At 38.0% G+C, this 16294-nt stretch overlaps 1 protein-coding gene across 1 annotated transcript in view; it reads left to right on the top strand.

Moving 5' to 3' along the window:
• The window catches only part of PRMT8 (protein arginine methyltransferase 8), a 76798-nt gene that overhangs the window by 46449 nt on the left and 14055 nt on the right, over positions 1–16294 (top strand). The window contains exons 4-7 of the mRNA XM_013956219.1: positions 4666–4729; positions 7342–7484; positions 7897–7984; positions 11581–11696. Of these exons, the coding sequence (XP_013811673.1) occupies positions 4666–4729; positions 7342–7484; positions 7897–7984; positions 11581–11696 (411 nt within the window). The remainder of the gene's footprint in view (positions 1–4665; positions 4730–7341; positions 7485–7896; positions 7985–11580; positions 11697–16294) is intronic.

Genomic DNA, 16294 nt, shown 5'->3' with positions numbered 1-16294 from the left:
CTGGAGCAAGTCCAGCGAAGGGCTACAAAGATGATTAGGGGACTGGAGCATCTCTCTTATGAGGAAAGGCTGAGAGAGCTGGGCCTGTTTAACCTAGAGAAGAGAAGGCTCAGAGGAGATCTTATCAATGTGTACAAGTATCTGAAGGGAGGGTGTCGAGAGGATGGGACCAGACTCTTTTCAGTGGTGCTGAGCGACAGGATGTGAGGCAATGGGCACAAACTGAAACACAGACACTTCCATCTGAACATGAGGAAAAACTTTTTCACTGTGAGGGTGACAGAGCACTGGAACAGGTTGCCCCGAGAGGTTGTGGAGTCTCCTTCTCTGGAGATATTCAAAACGCGCCTGGATGCAGTCCTGTGCAATGTGCTCTAGGTGACCCTGCTTGAGCAGGGGGGTTGGACTAGATGATCTCCAGAGGTCCCTTCCAACCTCAGCGATTCTGTGATTCTGTGAAAGGTGTTACGGTTCTGTAACAGAGTAAATTAACCACACCACAAAATGGTGCTGCAGTGCTACCACCTTCCCATCTTCCAGATCCCCAGCCACATGGTCTTCATACCTCCCATGTGCTGGCACTGGTGCTTATCTGATTCTACAGTGAGACAGCTCAGCATGCTAAACTAGCAGAAAATTCACCCAGAAAAATAAAAGTGAATACTTTTCCACATTTTTTTGGTTTGGAGCATTTGCAGGGGAGGCTTTTTATTATTATTTTTTTTTTGGACTTCTTTATACTTAGGGTTCTATCTCAAGCATTTATAAATCTCAGTGCCACATCAGGGTCAGCTTACCCATGGACCATTCAGCACTAAAGATAGGGTGTGTGCCATCTAGGAAAACCTCGCACTCAGAGGGACTTGACTGTTTGGGAAACTCCTCTGCTACATCCTAAGAGTTTCAATCTTCTTCTCACATGAGCTACCTCATCATGAACTCTGTCACACAGCAAGCTGCAGAATTGTATCTTGCACTGGAACAGCAGGCATCTCAGAGATCTGGCAGTGGCAATTTTACAGTCAGGTTCAAATTGAACTCTATGATCCTACAGCAGTGGCAAAGAGTTCCAACAGAACTCTGTGTTCCTATTAAAAAGAAAACATTTGACAAGAGTTATTACACAGAGCTGAGATGTCCCAGTTTCTTCTCTACACTTAGATGTGATATTTCAATAGTATGATGTGGGAACTGTTGACAAATGCACAGTGTTGATTTTCTGACTACATTGCCACTGAAATCATTCTTTTCTTCCTCATTCTTCAGGGTCAAATTTCATCCATTACCCTGTCTGGTTCTCCTCATCCCCTCCCACTCACTTTTGGAAATTATTTCTTGCGGCTACTCAACCAATTGCTAGAATCATCTCTAGATCTTCAAGTACAAATCATAGAATTGGTTGGGAGACATCTGAAAGTCTCTAATCCAACCTCCTGCTCAAAACAGGGTTGACTTTAAAGCTAAAACAGGTTGCTCAGGGCCTTTGTCCAGTTCACTTTTGAAAACCTCCAAGGCTGGAAACTCCAAATCCTTTCTCAGGCTGTTCCAATGCCACACCACTGTTGGGGTGAAACTTCTTGAATCCCTTGAAAACCTTGAAATCCTATCCCATGAAAATCTATCCTATCCTTGAGAATTTATCCCTTGAAACCTCAGCTCATCTACTGCATTTAGTTCTACAAAATTCAGGCTAGTCCCTTCAGTAGAACTATCTGAATTCTATGCTACTTTCAGATAAACAAGACAGTATAAGTAAGCAGGAATTAAACAGACACATGACATGAAGATATATGGAAGATGGTAGTTGAACTGGATGATAAGGAAGTGATGAGGACCCAGCCAAAGGGAAAAGGAAATCTGGGAATGCAGTAGGTGGTGACTGTATCAGAAAAAGACCCAGAAAAACACAGCAAGCACAGTCTGGCTTTTAGAGGACAAATTAAATACACAGGAATTAGGGAGAAAAGGGTTATATTAAGTATTATTGACAGTTTAATGCCATAGCTGGAAGAGGTAAATTAGGAATTGATTAGGTAATTACCAACAACATTTGGCTTCATGATTTTGAAAGGGCACAAAAATCAGAGAGATTAAGGGAGAGCAGCATTTCTCTAAGAGATGTCAAAAGGTCTTTGCAAATATAGGCAAAAATCACTTATGCTAGAGCTCAGGTTTTAACAAAGTTAAGGGCAAATCTAAAACCAGAAGACACTGTAATTCTTTTCTTAGTAAAAGATTAAAGCTTTTAATGAAAACCAGAGAGGGTGGAGAAATGTGGTGAAAATACGTGATTTAGATTAGACCTATCCAGTTATGCAAGAAATAGAAATGTCCAGGAATATAACGAAGATAAAGACAGCAAAAATCCCAAAATTCGTACTCTTCAACATGGGTAAGAAGCAAAGGATTATCTGCCATATGAGATCTAATCCCTTTTAAAAGTGAAAATAAATCAGTGATTTAAAGTGTGATGCTGATTCTTCTCGTCCTCTTTTGTGATATTCTATGTGCACACACTGATTTCAACACATATGTTTCTGTCAGTCCTTCTAAGTACTGACACAAAACAGAAACCAATTAAACACACTATAGTAGAAATCTGAACTAAACATAATCAAGGTTCTTGCCTCTCTGAACAAATGCTCTTTTTCCAATATAGTCATTTGACATGTTAACTCATTGGCATTAATTTGCCTGTATACACTTTTCTGACACTGTGAATTTTAAAATAAGTGTGTATCCTGTAGTTGCCTCATACAGAAATTAAGTAAAATATTGCAAGTATTATTACGACTCTTAGACTGATAAGACAATGAAGAAAGCTGACTGGGGAGATGGCTAGTTAATGTAATCCTGCTATAATGTTGGGGGATGGTCTATATGGTTTAGTTCAAGGTCCTTTCTACCTAAAGAAATCTTATTCTAAATATAACATTTGGCCTGATCAAGGTTGCTCTCTCATTTTCATAATGTCCCATTTCTTAGCTGATTGTCTGTATGTGACAGCAAAGTAGCATTCCAACATCAGATTTGGTAACTGTTGAATAATCAACAACTTCAGAAGAAAGGTTGCAGAGTTTCTAACCTGAAGAAGGCCTTTCTCCTGAATAACTTATCAGTTCTACTGGAGAGCACTGAAGACCCTGTAAGAGGTGTCAGCAAGTATTAGCTGCTTATATTTATGAAAGACAGTCAGATTGAAGGGTTGTGGGAAAACTTTGAATATCTTACCGTAGAACTGGAGAACTTAAGTACAGTTCCCAGGTTAACACAGAAGAGAGAACTTAACCAAAGCAGATACCCTTGTATCTGCAAAACACTGTTCTTCATAGTTTGCATTGGTTGACTGCCTATGCCTGATCCCCATGTAGAATTTGCTCTAGAGGAAGGGTTTAAAAGCAGTCTCCATTCTTGAACAGAAGTGCAGGGGCTGAGGCTTATGCTACGCTCCACTGTACTTTGGGAACCACTTTCCAATTGTTCTCATATTTGTGGGGAGACTGAAGGACAAGCAAGGGCAGGACTCCTGCAGGAGACAGAAAACTAAGAGGAAGCCACATATGCGCCTGCTCAAGTTCTTCAGGCATACAGAGCATGTCTATGATTCTACCAAAGGTCTGGTCACTGTTTCATACCTCCCAATAAACTATGTGCATGTCTATATCACGAGACCCAGGAACACTTGTCAGTTCCTGAGTCTGGGTGTATAACTCACTTTGTCTTGAGTCCATGTTATGATGAGGTTCAGCTGAGCTCCATCCTTACCCATGCTTGGGTTTCTGGAAGGGAGCTACAGCATGCTCCAGGAAATCCCCTGATCTTAAGAACTGGAGGACCTAGTGAGCATGTGCTTCAGAGCACAGCTTCCTGACCACACAGATACAGTCTTAGACACCTTTCCACCACAGGAATACTGGTGATTACTCTGCTGAGGTTAGTGGACCTGATTCACCTCTGATTTAATGGTCCAGATTTAAATATAAAGTATTTGCAAAAGAAAAAACAGACCCAATAGCATGAAATGTTTATAAAACCAATGTGACAGCCAAATTAGATTCTGGATCTTTGAATGAAACATAGAAAGTGATACAACATTTGTCATCGGAAAAGACAGATGCAGATCTGGATGTTTTTGGAAATACAATAACTTCAGAAATTTTTTATGTTAAAAATTTCTTAACTCTTTTTCGATAGCATGCATTGCCAAAAATGATAGACTCTCATGGAGAAAAACAATAGTTTTTTGAAAAGGACCAGAATTGGCATGATTTGAAGTTTAGCATAATTCACAGAGTTGGGATGCATTTTGTTTTAAAGTAGGTGAGGAAATGCAGCATCATGCTAATCTATTCGCTTCAGCAGTTTTGGGGGGAAGGGGAGCAATACTCTGAGATAGCAGGAATAAATTAATATGGTTAATAAAGTATGTAATTTTGTATGTAAGTATATAATTAGGACCTCTTCTTTCCACATTTGAACCGTTTTAGTAACAAACCTTTCTGTATGAGCCAGTTTAGCTCATACACAGGCTTCAGTTTAAATATGATACTGCACACATATTCCATACAGTGTTTGCTGCCTTTAATAGAATTTGTTTCTATTCAGATATTTGATGTCTGTAACACACAACTACTGATCCTCCTGTTTTTCTTTTTTTCTTCCTAGATTGAATGCTCAAGCATATCTGATTACTCAGAAAAAATCATCAAGGCCAACCACTTGGACAACAGTAAGACATGCATAAGTATAATTTCTTCAGGAGAAAGGGATGCTAACTGTTTTTTGCTTTTTCTGCTTAATTTATGTTGTGTAGTTTACATGTAAATGGTGAGTTTGTATTATTTATGTAAATATAAAACTAAAACAATACCTCATTCTAGACACCCAACAACTGCTCACAGAAGTTTCTTCTAGGCTTACAGGCAACAGAAGTAAATGGAACTCATCAGCTGCTAGTTTAATTTAGCAAAGCAGATAGCATATTAGAGCTGAACAGGCATCAGAACTGCCTTTTCAAAGAAACTCTGCCATTTCTTTTCCACCTCATCTCTTAAACAGAATCAATACACACACATATACACACATACTCTTAAATTCAAACTGAAATGAGGTTCTGAGCAAAAAGTATTCCAAGTCCATAAAGATTTATCATTAACTGGGAGTTTCTTATGATTACAACTTCTAAAAAACTAAAAAATATTTTTTTCAAAAAGCCATATTGAAATACACACACACACATATATATCAAAACTTTCAATTCTAAAATGACAGTGTCATTGAAACACTTTTCTTCCTTGAAAGGAAAACTGTTGAAATTTCCAGGGATTTGGAAACATTTCAATTAAAAAAAATTTTTCTTAAAGCCTACTGAAAGCTGTTAACAAAAAAATCTCCAACCAGTTCTATTTTATCATCTCTTCAGTTCTCCCCCTAGCCACAGCACATAAGATATCTTTGTAACACCCTGAAGAAATCAAGCTTTTTTAACTGAGGCTGTGAGCTAGTTCCAGTTTCAAGATGCTCATTGTAAAGAGCTTGTCTTTGCTGCAGAGCAAGGCAGATCCTAACTGGCTAGGCTACATCCTGTGCCACCCCACTCTGTCTGCACTGACGCTGTGCTAGCACATGTGCAGGACTGGATTTCTGTTCTGTTCTAGATCTGCCCTAATTTTTACTGTTATCACTTAAAGCTTCTGACCACCAAGTAGCTTCTTGGGGGGAGGATTTCTCATGCAGCAATATTCAAATGGTGTGAAGGAAACAGAAGGAACATAACAGTGACATATAAGTGGCCAGCCAGTGTATGCAAATTTTGGTTCAGAGAAAGGAGGAAGCAAAGGACTTGAAAATACTTTCCTGCCACAAAAGGGAGAAGGCATTAAAAGAATGTTAACACTTCAGCTTGATTAACCTGCATTCTTGGTGCAGAGCAGGTAGGTTCCCAGTATAGCCCTGCGTGAAATAGCTGCACAAACAACATACTGGAAAACCATTCATATTAGTTTGTATTTCCAGCACTCTCCAACCTGGTTGAGGAATTGTTATAGGTGCAGGAACCATTGTTAGAATTAATAGTTAATTTAGAAGTCCACAGTGACAATTCCCTGGAGAATGTGCAGCTGAAAATGTTCTTGATTTTATACCAAACATTGTACTCTCAAGCAAAACTTCTGTTGATTTTTGGTTTTGTTAGAGTGAGGGTTATTGAAGGATCATTCTCTCAATACTATTTAATATATATACTAAATATATTTAATATTTATACTATATTTAATATTTATTTATAATATTTAATTATTTTTAAATAGGAAATACATACAAAAAATTACAAGAATGACTGGTAAATTGCATAGTGATCCTGAAAGGAAATAATTGTTACAGCTGAACTACATTTGAACCAGCCTTTCATTTTCCTTTAAGCAAATTATCTATTCTAGTATCAACCAGTTCTGTTCATTGCTTGTTGACCTGCTTTTGCTGTCCCATCCTTCCCCTGTAAGTAGTGTATAGCATTGCCATATGTATAGCATAGCATTTAATGAACTATATTGTATGTCATCTCTGAGGGTCTGGTATACTGCCACACAAAACTTCTAGCAACCTTTTTAAGCTATATTGAACTAATGAGCTGACATACCTGACAAGAACATTTTACAGCAATCACTTTAGATAACTGTGGAAAGCCATCCAAATCTAAACTGGATAGAAGATTCAGAATGAGAATGCCAGTATGTTATGAGGGATTTAATCATGAAGCAGAAAGGAATGACAAATGATTTTTCATAAGACAACCATGTTTGTACAGACTTTCATGTTCGTATACTGTCAAGCTAGAACTGCCTTTCTCAGTTGAGTCAGAATTTATAGAAAAATTGGTCTCTGTCTCCTCTTTGTGAAACCAGCATGATGTGTTTGAAAAGCAGATGAGAATTAGATCCTAGTTCCATAAATCTCTACTATTGTATGTAACCCTACATTTATGATAAAGGGTGTTTAAAGGATTCTAGGTGGATTCTTTGCATTTCTTGGTCAATGACCTACAAATTTCCAAATTCTAAGGTGCAGGTAAAATGAGATCCTGCAGGTAACCAGGTAAGGCTTGTTGTTTTTGATATATGGGTTTTACTTTGTTTTCTTTTATACTGATGCAATATTACACTCAGCGCAGAAAATTTTAAAGTAGTCAAAAATTCATTGACTCGTGTGGGGTCATGCCTCATCTGTAGGGGGTCAAGAAGAGAATCATATTGCAAAGAAGGGTCAGCCTGACATTCACCAGTAAGGAACTTCTAGTCAGGTGTTTTATCATGTGAAACATATTTCTTTGGATTCTTCTTTCAGTAATCACAATATTTAAAGGTAAAGTGGAAGAAGTTGAATTACCTGTGGATAAAGTAGACATCATCATCAGCGAGTGGATGGGTTACTGTCTTTTCTATGAGTCAATGTTAAACACAGTCATCTTCGCACGAGACAAGTGGCTGGTAGGTGCTCTGCATGTCATACTCCTTGCTGGAGCAAACATCATTTATTTTCTAACTACAAGCCTTCCCTCTCCTACTGTCACCATAAAAAAGACATACCTCCAAGTGCCATTTCTTAGGCTTTAACGGAAAGACTAACAAAGGGAATCTCAGTGATATGGGAGACCTGTAATTTAAAAAAATCTATGCTTTTGAATTATTGTTGGTGCAATTCATATAGACATTATTTATCTATGACATTGCCACAGGCTGCAAGAATTGCAGAATTATTAAAGCTGATATGACAATCTGAAGGAAAACAACAAAGGCATGCAAGGGGTGCTTGTCTGTTTTTTGTACGTGCAGTTCAAAATGTGATATCTTTGTCAGGTGAATAGATTACGAGATCCATTTCCCCACAATTCATCAACAGAAACCTGGAGGGCTAATGTTTCCTGACCGAGCTGCTTTGTACGTGGTAGCAATAGAAGACAGACAGTACAAGGACTTCAAAATTCACTGTAAGTACATGCCTAATAATAATCCTCTTCTATTGTCATTTCCTTATAAATATTTGATATGTAGTAGCCTGCTGTAAGTTCTTGTTTGGCAAAGCTTTGCAAAGAAACAAGAAATCATGTTGGCCAGGCCAGAATTACAACACACACGTGAACACTAAGAAAACTATAGTCTGGAGATTAATTCAGGAAACTTACAGTAATTTAAAATGCATAAGGGAAAGATGCATGAATAAAACATTCTAGACTTTCCTTAAAGTTATAGCGGTATCTCTACCCCTATTTAAAAATGTGGATTTTAGGAGATTTAGTTTTGTTGTTGCTTTGATAAATACATTATCGCACATAACTGCCATTAAAATCTGTAATATTCTCTTGGCATTTGGGTGCTATTTTTTGTTTTTAAATTAACGAGAACAAGAGAAAAATTAATGAAATGCAAATGAATTGTAAAGGTTAAGAAATAAGACTATAAGAACTTATATCTCACTAATACATTTGTCAAGAAGAAAAAACAAATGTAATGCTTTTCTAACTTTGTATTTAAATTTAAGTGAGACTTTTTAAACAAAAAATAAGGATCAGAGTTTTTCATTTTTCTTTGATGGGAAAGGAATTATTATTTTTTTTAAATTCAGACATACAAAATTGACTTTTCCTTTACATTTAAAATGTTTTTTCCTTGAAGTTTCAAAGAATAATTTTTGTTGGAAGTGATCTCTGGAGGTCATCTAGTCAAGCCTCCTGCTCAAAGTAGGGCAGATTTCAGAGTTAGATTAGGTCACTCAGGGCCCTGCCCTGCAGAGTCCAAAGATGGAGATTCCAAAGGCTCTCTGGACACTTGTTCGAATGCTGAACCACCCTTAGGAGGAAACACTTTTCTAAACATCCAATCAGAATTTTTCTTGCTGAAACTTGCATCCATTGTCCTTTGTCATATCTGAAAGGAGTCTGGCTTTTTCTTCTCTTAAGATAGGGCAGACAGCAATTAGATCCCCTCTTAATCCTTTGCTGCCCCAGACTAAGCAAATCCAGTTTTCTGAGACCCTCCTCATATATCAGTATGTGGTTCACCCTCATCACCACATGGTATTACTGCCAGCTTATGTTCAACTTGTTGTCCCTCAGATTCCCCAAGTTCTGAATTTATTTGGTCATAATATTCTTGATAAAATGAACAAGTTCTACATTACTTCACTTTTTTATTTTTGCTTTTTTTTATTTGCTTTTTAGAACTGGTCAATTTGACTTAAAGGCATTTTTTGTTAGGGAAAAAAAATCATTCTCACAAAATTCTGAAGCAGCTTTATTAATTAAAGATACATGCAAAAGCTTGGATAAGTGGTTTCAGCCAACCTATAGATAAAAATACATAACTTCTCTTCCTTTTCCTCTCATTTCCTCTCAGGAAAGAAAGCTTAGTGCTTCTCTAATCAAATTCACTGACAATGTTCATGTACCTTTTCCTCCTTACAAACACGGGCTACACAGAACTGCCAATGCATGTGCCAGAGCCACCTTGGGTCAAAAGCAAACCCAGTGTGGTGGGGCAGTGACAAAAAGTATCTATAAGTGTCAGAGAGAATTATGTCAATTCCTCCCTAAGCACAGCCTAAATTCTTTTGTCAGTTTTATTGGGACCTTGATAGCTAAATTCCTTTAAAAAATCACAGATTCAAAAGGATGTATGAGGCACTCTTTCTGTAAAAGGATCAAGGCCATTTTGACCTAAAAAATTCCCATATACATTCTTCTTTCTTTTGTCCTGCTTCCTTTCTAGACCTTGAGCCTTTTTCTTTTCTCACAGACAAGCCACCTTTTTTCCCACCCGTTCACTTTTTCATCCTTTTAAAATATGTTTCAGATTCTTTTTGTCTTCTAAAATGTTGTTTTTCTTCAAGACACTTTCTTGTCTGATTTCAGCTCTCATTCACCCTTCACTTTTTATACCTCCAGCATTTACTCTTTATCTTCTTTAGTTATTTCTGTCTCACTCCCTAACTTGTCTCTCTTTTCAGTTTATAACTTCTTGATAGTGTCTCCTTACATGTCAATTTTTCGTCTTTCTTTTTGATCTTCTTTCGAGTCTTGCCTTCACATGAAATGCAGGGCCAAGCATTTCATAGGGCACTCAAGAACCACCAGACTGGTTAAGAATTAATGAAATATGAGGCTTCTAAAAAAAAATCTGACTTCTGATTTTTTCAAACTTTTTTACTGCCTCAGAGGACTACTATAGTCATTTAGTCTAATTTCCTACAAAATGCAAAATGTATAATTTTATCTCATAATTCCTGCATCAGGTCTCTGTCTAACAGGGACCAAGGTATTCCGTCGAATAAATGAGATCTCAACAACTCTGTTAAAAAATTCTTTCCTCTTTAATCTTTTCTGAGTAAAATAATCTGAAGTTCCCATATACTCATAATGCCAGGAACTAATGTTTTGATCATCAGCTCCCCTTAAAAGCTGAGAAACTGACAGCCCAATAAAAAGATAACACATAAAAGAACCATTCGTTTCTATATTTGTTGCAATTTAGAAATATGCTCATATTGGTTATATTACCTTTTTGTTCATATCCCACTGGGAACACCAGTAGCTCAAAACCTATGCTCTGAAAAAAAAAGATATTTTAAATTTGCTCACTATTGCTGTTTATCAGTTGCTTGTTTTTTTAAGTGTTCACAGCATTTTTCTAAATGTTCTTCTATTCAGCACAGGCTGTAGGCCACAGCAATGTTTGCGACTTTCAGTTCACATTTTCATATAGAGCACTATTTGAAATGGAACTTGACTTGTATGATTCACAAGACCATAAAAAGATTTCATTTTTTTGGAGGCTTTTGTTTTTATTTTTTTAACAATCTTAGCAGCAGAGCCAGTGTACTTTTCCCCACAGGACCATTTGTTCAAGAAAGAAAACTCAGCAAGACAAGAGGCATTTCTTCGTGCAATAATAAGAATAGCTCAAGTATAGAAGATCAGCACGGCTCTTAAATCATTTAGAAGGAGGATATTTTGCATTTTGTCATGATGTACATGCAGATTAAGGGCTTGATTCCCCAAATACTTAAACAGATCTGTAATTCTACTCCACCCAGTAGCTCTCTTGATGAAACTAAGGCTACTTAAATAATAGAGCATGCAAACAAATGGCTGATCCAACAAATACCTACAAAAAAAGGAAATATTATCCAGAATGGATATGAAAGAGCAGAATACTCCTGATGGCTATTCCCAAGTCTCAATATGAAGTATGGTATGATTCTGGGCAATACTCTCAAATGTCTAAATCCCTGAAAATCATCCACAAATTTCACAGAACACAGTTTTGGGGGTCACCCAAAACCTGAGACCAAAAAGCAAGGGCCACTTACTTGTGAAAAGATATAAATTGATAGGTCATTTTGCCACAATTGCTTCACCTGTAAAATGGCAATGGTAACACAAGCCACTGGGACAGGGAGCAAAGGGTTGAAGAGGAGAGCTGAAAGTTAGCTGATGGTAGAAATACTTTCAAATGGAAGATGCTTTGAAAAATGAAAAAACATTTTATTATTACTACTTATCTTTGACACATCCATTTGCATTGACAGGGTGGGAGAATGTGTACGGCTTTGACATGACCTGTATTAGGGATGTTGCCATGAAGGAGCCTTTGGTGGACATAGTAGATCCAAAGCAAGTGGTGACCAATGCCTGTTTAATAAAGGTTTGGTAATTCCAAATATACCTAATTATGAACGTTTACATCTAACTGTAGCATTCTTTGGAGACCTACTGCTTTTGCTTTACTACTATCTTTGTGTGCTTCTAACCAGCTGCAGAAGCCATCATCATAGAATGCTATCACACTATGAAAACTATACATGTGTTTTTTAAATAGCCAGTACTAATGTGTTGCAAATGCCAAATACCATCAGCTGAGCTAAACATGAGTGTTAATGCCCTGATCACTTATGGAATACCCAAATACAAGATGCTCCTGTGACTTTATACTCATCTGGCTACCATTGTAGTGAAACTGTAACTTCAGACTCTCACAAATTATAAATGTGAAAACACTGGATAAAGTTGTGTTTAGATATGCATTTTAATTGTACTAACTTCTTGTAAATAGAGGTTGAAAATTACTGATGGAAAGATACTGAGGAGAAGAGGTAAATTAATTCTGTTTGCAGTAAAAAGGCTGAAGCATCAGTTTCTGATTTGGTTGGCTGGGATGGAATAATTCTAATTTACTTCAGAGCATGAGATCAGAATTGGACCCTTACTTATTTGTGTAGTCTCCTGATTCATAGCCTTATCCAGAATGTTATTGTGCTCTCCCAGCCCCAACATGTTCCATCTGCAGCCAGAGCTTAACTTGGACCCTGTTCTACATATAAGACAGAAGGGCCACAGCTCACTGTTCACAAGCTCAGTCTAAGAATCCATGGCCTTCAAGAACATATGAAAACTCTGAAATTCCTCCCATGTGGAGAAATCCTCCTCACAGGGAACTACTCACATGAGTAAAGCTATCTGCTTCAATAGCAGTTGTAGGATCAGGTCTGTGAAGCCAAGATGTCACTCATTCATCCCAAAGACTTAGTTCCATTTTTTTCCATGTCACCTTTTGACAGTAACACAGCATCAAGTATTCCTATATATAAAAAGCAAAGATTTACCTTGTTCAAAGCAGCAAAAAAAGTAACAAAAGTAGAAACTCTGCATGAACAGGCATGCATGCACAGTCCTCACTCAGAGAAACACAAGATGGTTGTCTCTAAAAAATGCTTAACGCAAAGCAATTTAAAATCACAATACACAGAAAATAAGAGTTATGTAACTAGAATGACTACATGACATTTATGACAGTTTAAATCAATTTACCACTCTTAAAAAAAGATTTTTAAATGGACTGCATAAAATATGCCTAGAGAGTGAGAGATCAGGTGGCAGAATGGGTTGGCTTCTCTGTTAATAAAAAGTTATGAAAGCTGCATGCCCTTAGCTAAAGTGTAAATCCAAAACCTTTCTAAAAAGGTCTTTGAAAGTAACTGGGTATAAAAAGACAGACAAAATTGTTCAGACTTTTCCTATTCAGATTTTACATTTAGCTCTACAAGGCCTGACATCTTCTGTCCATACACTGAATGATGTTTTATCATGTAATAGCTCCTTGGGAGCAAAAAGGCTTATTACACAAGCAGTCACCGCTCTCAGAAGTTCCAGGATATGTCTCTAATCTCACAAACTGATCACTAAAAAAGAGAAAAATAGTCAGTGTAAGGCAGGAAGTGGGGAGGCTTTTGTTCAAGCTAGCAATATGGAAGTAGAAAAATTGAGGTTTCATTTCTTTTTAAAATTTAGTTTACTTTTGCACATCATTTATTTATATAAAGTGCATTTCTGTGAGCCTGAAAATATCTGTGAATTCAGGAAATAATTTCAGCCTAAGAAATTTGAGAAAAAAATGAGCAATAATGTTTAATTGTCCAAATGTTTTATTATGTCATTTCAAGATGGCATGGCTTATTCATAAGATTAGATTCACAAAGGGATTTTTTGGAGGTGTATTCAACCTGCTTGTTTCGGTGAGCTGACTTAGGGTGCCTACCAGAAGAGTCTAGATCCTCTGCACATCAGTCAGTAGATGGACCAGTCACTAGATGCATTCCTAATGAACGAGTCAGTGATCTGTGCTTCTGTAGTTATTTGAGCTGCTAATTTAGATGTTCTGAATTCTTCTACAAAATCAGTAGAAGATGGCATCATCCACCTGCATGCTATGGTTTGATGACACTCATCTGGAACGTTGGAGACTCAAGTAAAATTTCCCCCATCCTCTTCCAGGGTGGGATGTAATCCAAGTCTTTGAACCTCTCAGGGAACTCTCTAGCAGGTGACCACTAACCCGCAGGTGCACTGAGGGGGATGGAGGAGGGGTGCAAGAAATATGTCTCTCTGATGTGGAAGCAATTCCCCTTTGAATGGTGTCTTAAATATTACCCAGGTTGGTTAGATAAGGAAAATAAATTTCTATCCCAGGGGCAAGAGATTTCTTCTGGCAAATCAGAGCCCTTTCCTTGAACTCCTATCCAAATCAGGCAGGGAAGGCACTGGAACTAAAACATCTTCAATCACAGACAACCACCGAAATCATTAAGGTGTGGGAGGGAGCACCAACATCCTCTCCTGATCTCAGGAAAAGTGCACAAGTCTCCTTCTGAGTGCCTACTGCTCTGAGCAGCACTGCCTGAAAAATGGAATAGTTTGTTTCAGAATGAATGAAATAATTGGGTTCTCTTTTCTGATCCCCTTGTACATTACAGAAATATATTTGGTTTTGGGTTGACCCAAAACATATTTTCCCTTGTTAGTTTTGGTGTCAGCATCAAAAACAACAGCAACAACAACAAATCAATTACACAATTGTAGAAAAGCCTGCAATGAGAAAATGTGGCAAAAACTCACAAAAACAAACATGTAAGAACATGCCATATTCGGTTTACCATAGAAAATACTGTGTGAAAATGCTCCTGAATCTCCTCCCCTATATAACCACACAGAAATACAAAATGAAAAAGCTACCCTTGTGCTCCCATTTGTTCCACACTTCCCAGGAAATGTTTAAAGCCCCTACAGGTCACAACACTACTTTAAGATGTTTAATGGTGTTTAAAGTACTGACTGCCTTCCCTGCACAAAATCTTTCACACAAGTGGTGATTTTTAATGTACATTCTTGTTTATCTGAGAATATAATGCAGTAGCAAAAAACCATGATCCTATATGCTCAAATATTCAGTATTATGAGACATTTCCACCATTCTGGAAATATCACAATTCACCTATATGGAGCCTGATTTCAAAGGATCAACAGTATTTTCTGTAGAAAAATTACTGTTACTCAGAAAGGGATTCAGCCACACAGGTGAGGCACTTGTCCCTGAGCTCCAGTGAATCACATGTTCTTCTCCCACAGTAATCTTGACCCAAGAGGTTTAGGATGAGTCATTCCTCTTTACACTCTGAGACTATCCTCTTGCTTCACTGCAGCTTCAGAAAGCTCCCTAAACACATTCCTTTCTCCCAGGAAAAGCAATCTTCTAAAGAAAAGCAATAAGTACCTATATCACTCATTCTCTGTCTTTTTTATTCTAGGTCATTTTGACTTGTTTCTAGTCTTCAAACACTGTTCTTCGTTTCTCGTTTTTCTCCTCTACTCTTTTCTCCACCTGAAAGGCTCTCTCCCCTCCCCTATAGATGACTTTCTTTGTCACTCTTTTCTCTCTAGCTGTCCTCCCCAAAGTCTTTCTTCTCAGTGTCCTCAAATTTAACTCATTCCCAGCTCTCTCTTGAACAAGCTGCTTATTACCAGTTTCTTTCTCTACTTCACAGACCCTCCATTATCCTCCCAGCTTCTCATGTCATGCTTGCAGGCATCGAAGGGAGAGGAGGAACAGCCCTCTCCCCCACATCTTCCCCCTTCCAAACACTAGTAACTCTCAAGCATTTCCTCCTGTGCAGATGGGAAGGGCTGTCAGAGGAGGGACCCTGGTGAGGAGGCTGAGGCCTCTATTATCTAGAGGCTGTAGCTATGCTCGTTTCCCAGTTATTACATTTACTAGAAAACCAGCATATGCTGCGCCATTTAGTCAAAACAATGTCAGATACTCCATTCTCCACTTCACTGCCCCCACCAAAACAGCCAAAAGTTAATGTTATTCCTCCTTTCCCTATATTAATATCACCAGTTTCCCCACTCCAAAGAAAGAAATGTGTGAATGTGTTTTGGGGACTGACTATTGCATTCTCCTCTCCCCTCATCTCTGTGTGTTTATGTGCACATGACAATATAGGTCATTTTCTCAATTGTTCTCAGTAAAATGGGTTTGGCCCTTTCCCCTTCTTTCCCTGGCAATTAATTTTGCTTCAGATCAGTCCTGTTCCTGAAGCTGACAATACTGCTCCTGCAGATGCTGCCTGTCCTCCAGCTTCTGCTCAACATCTTTACCTCCCATGAGAAGCACTGCCTTCACCATCACACCTTCTGTTTGGGTGGCCATCTCCTCTTTGTCCAAACCAGGACAGGCGGTACAAGGGGAGAGAAAAAAAATAAAAAAATCCTACTCCTCACAGGAATAGACAGGGAGAAAGAAGGCAGTTCACTGAGATTTGAATTGTTACTTGATCTCCCTGCTCACACAGTCCTAACTGAGTAAACTAAGTAGCTGGAAAGAGGATCAAGAAAAGAGGTCTACTTGCATCCCTGTAGCAACCTTAATTAGGACAAGCATGAGGAAATGGGTCAGGCAGCCAGATA

This window comes from Apteryx mantelli, chromosome 1 (assembly GCF_036417845.1).
Source record: "Apteryx mantelli isolate bAptMan1 chromosome 1, bAptMan1.hap1, whole genome shotgun sequence".
NCBI lineage: Eukaryota > Metazoa > Chordata > Aves > Apterygiformes > Apterygidae > Apteryx > Apteryx mantelli.
Note: the sequence above shows the minus strand (reverse complement) of the source record. Positions and strands in the feature narration are given on the sequence as shown.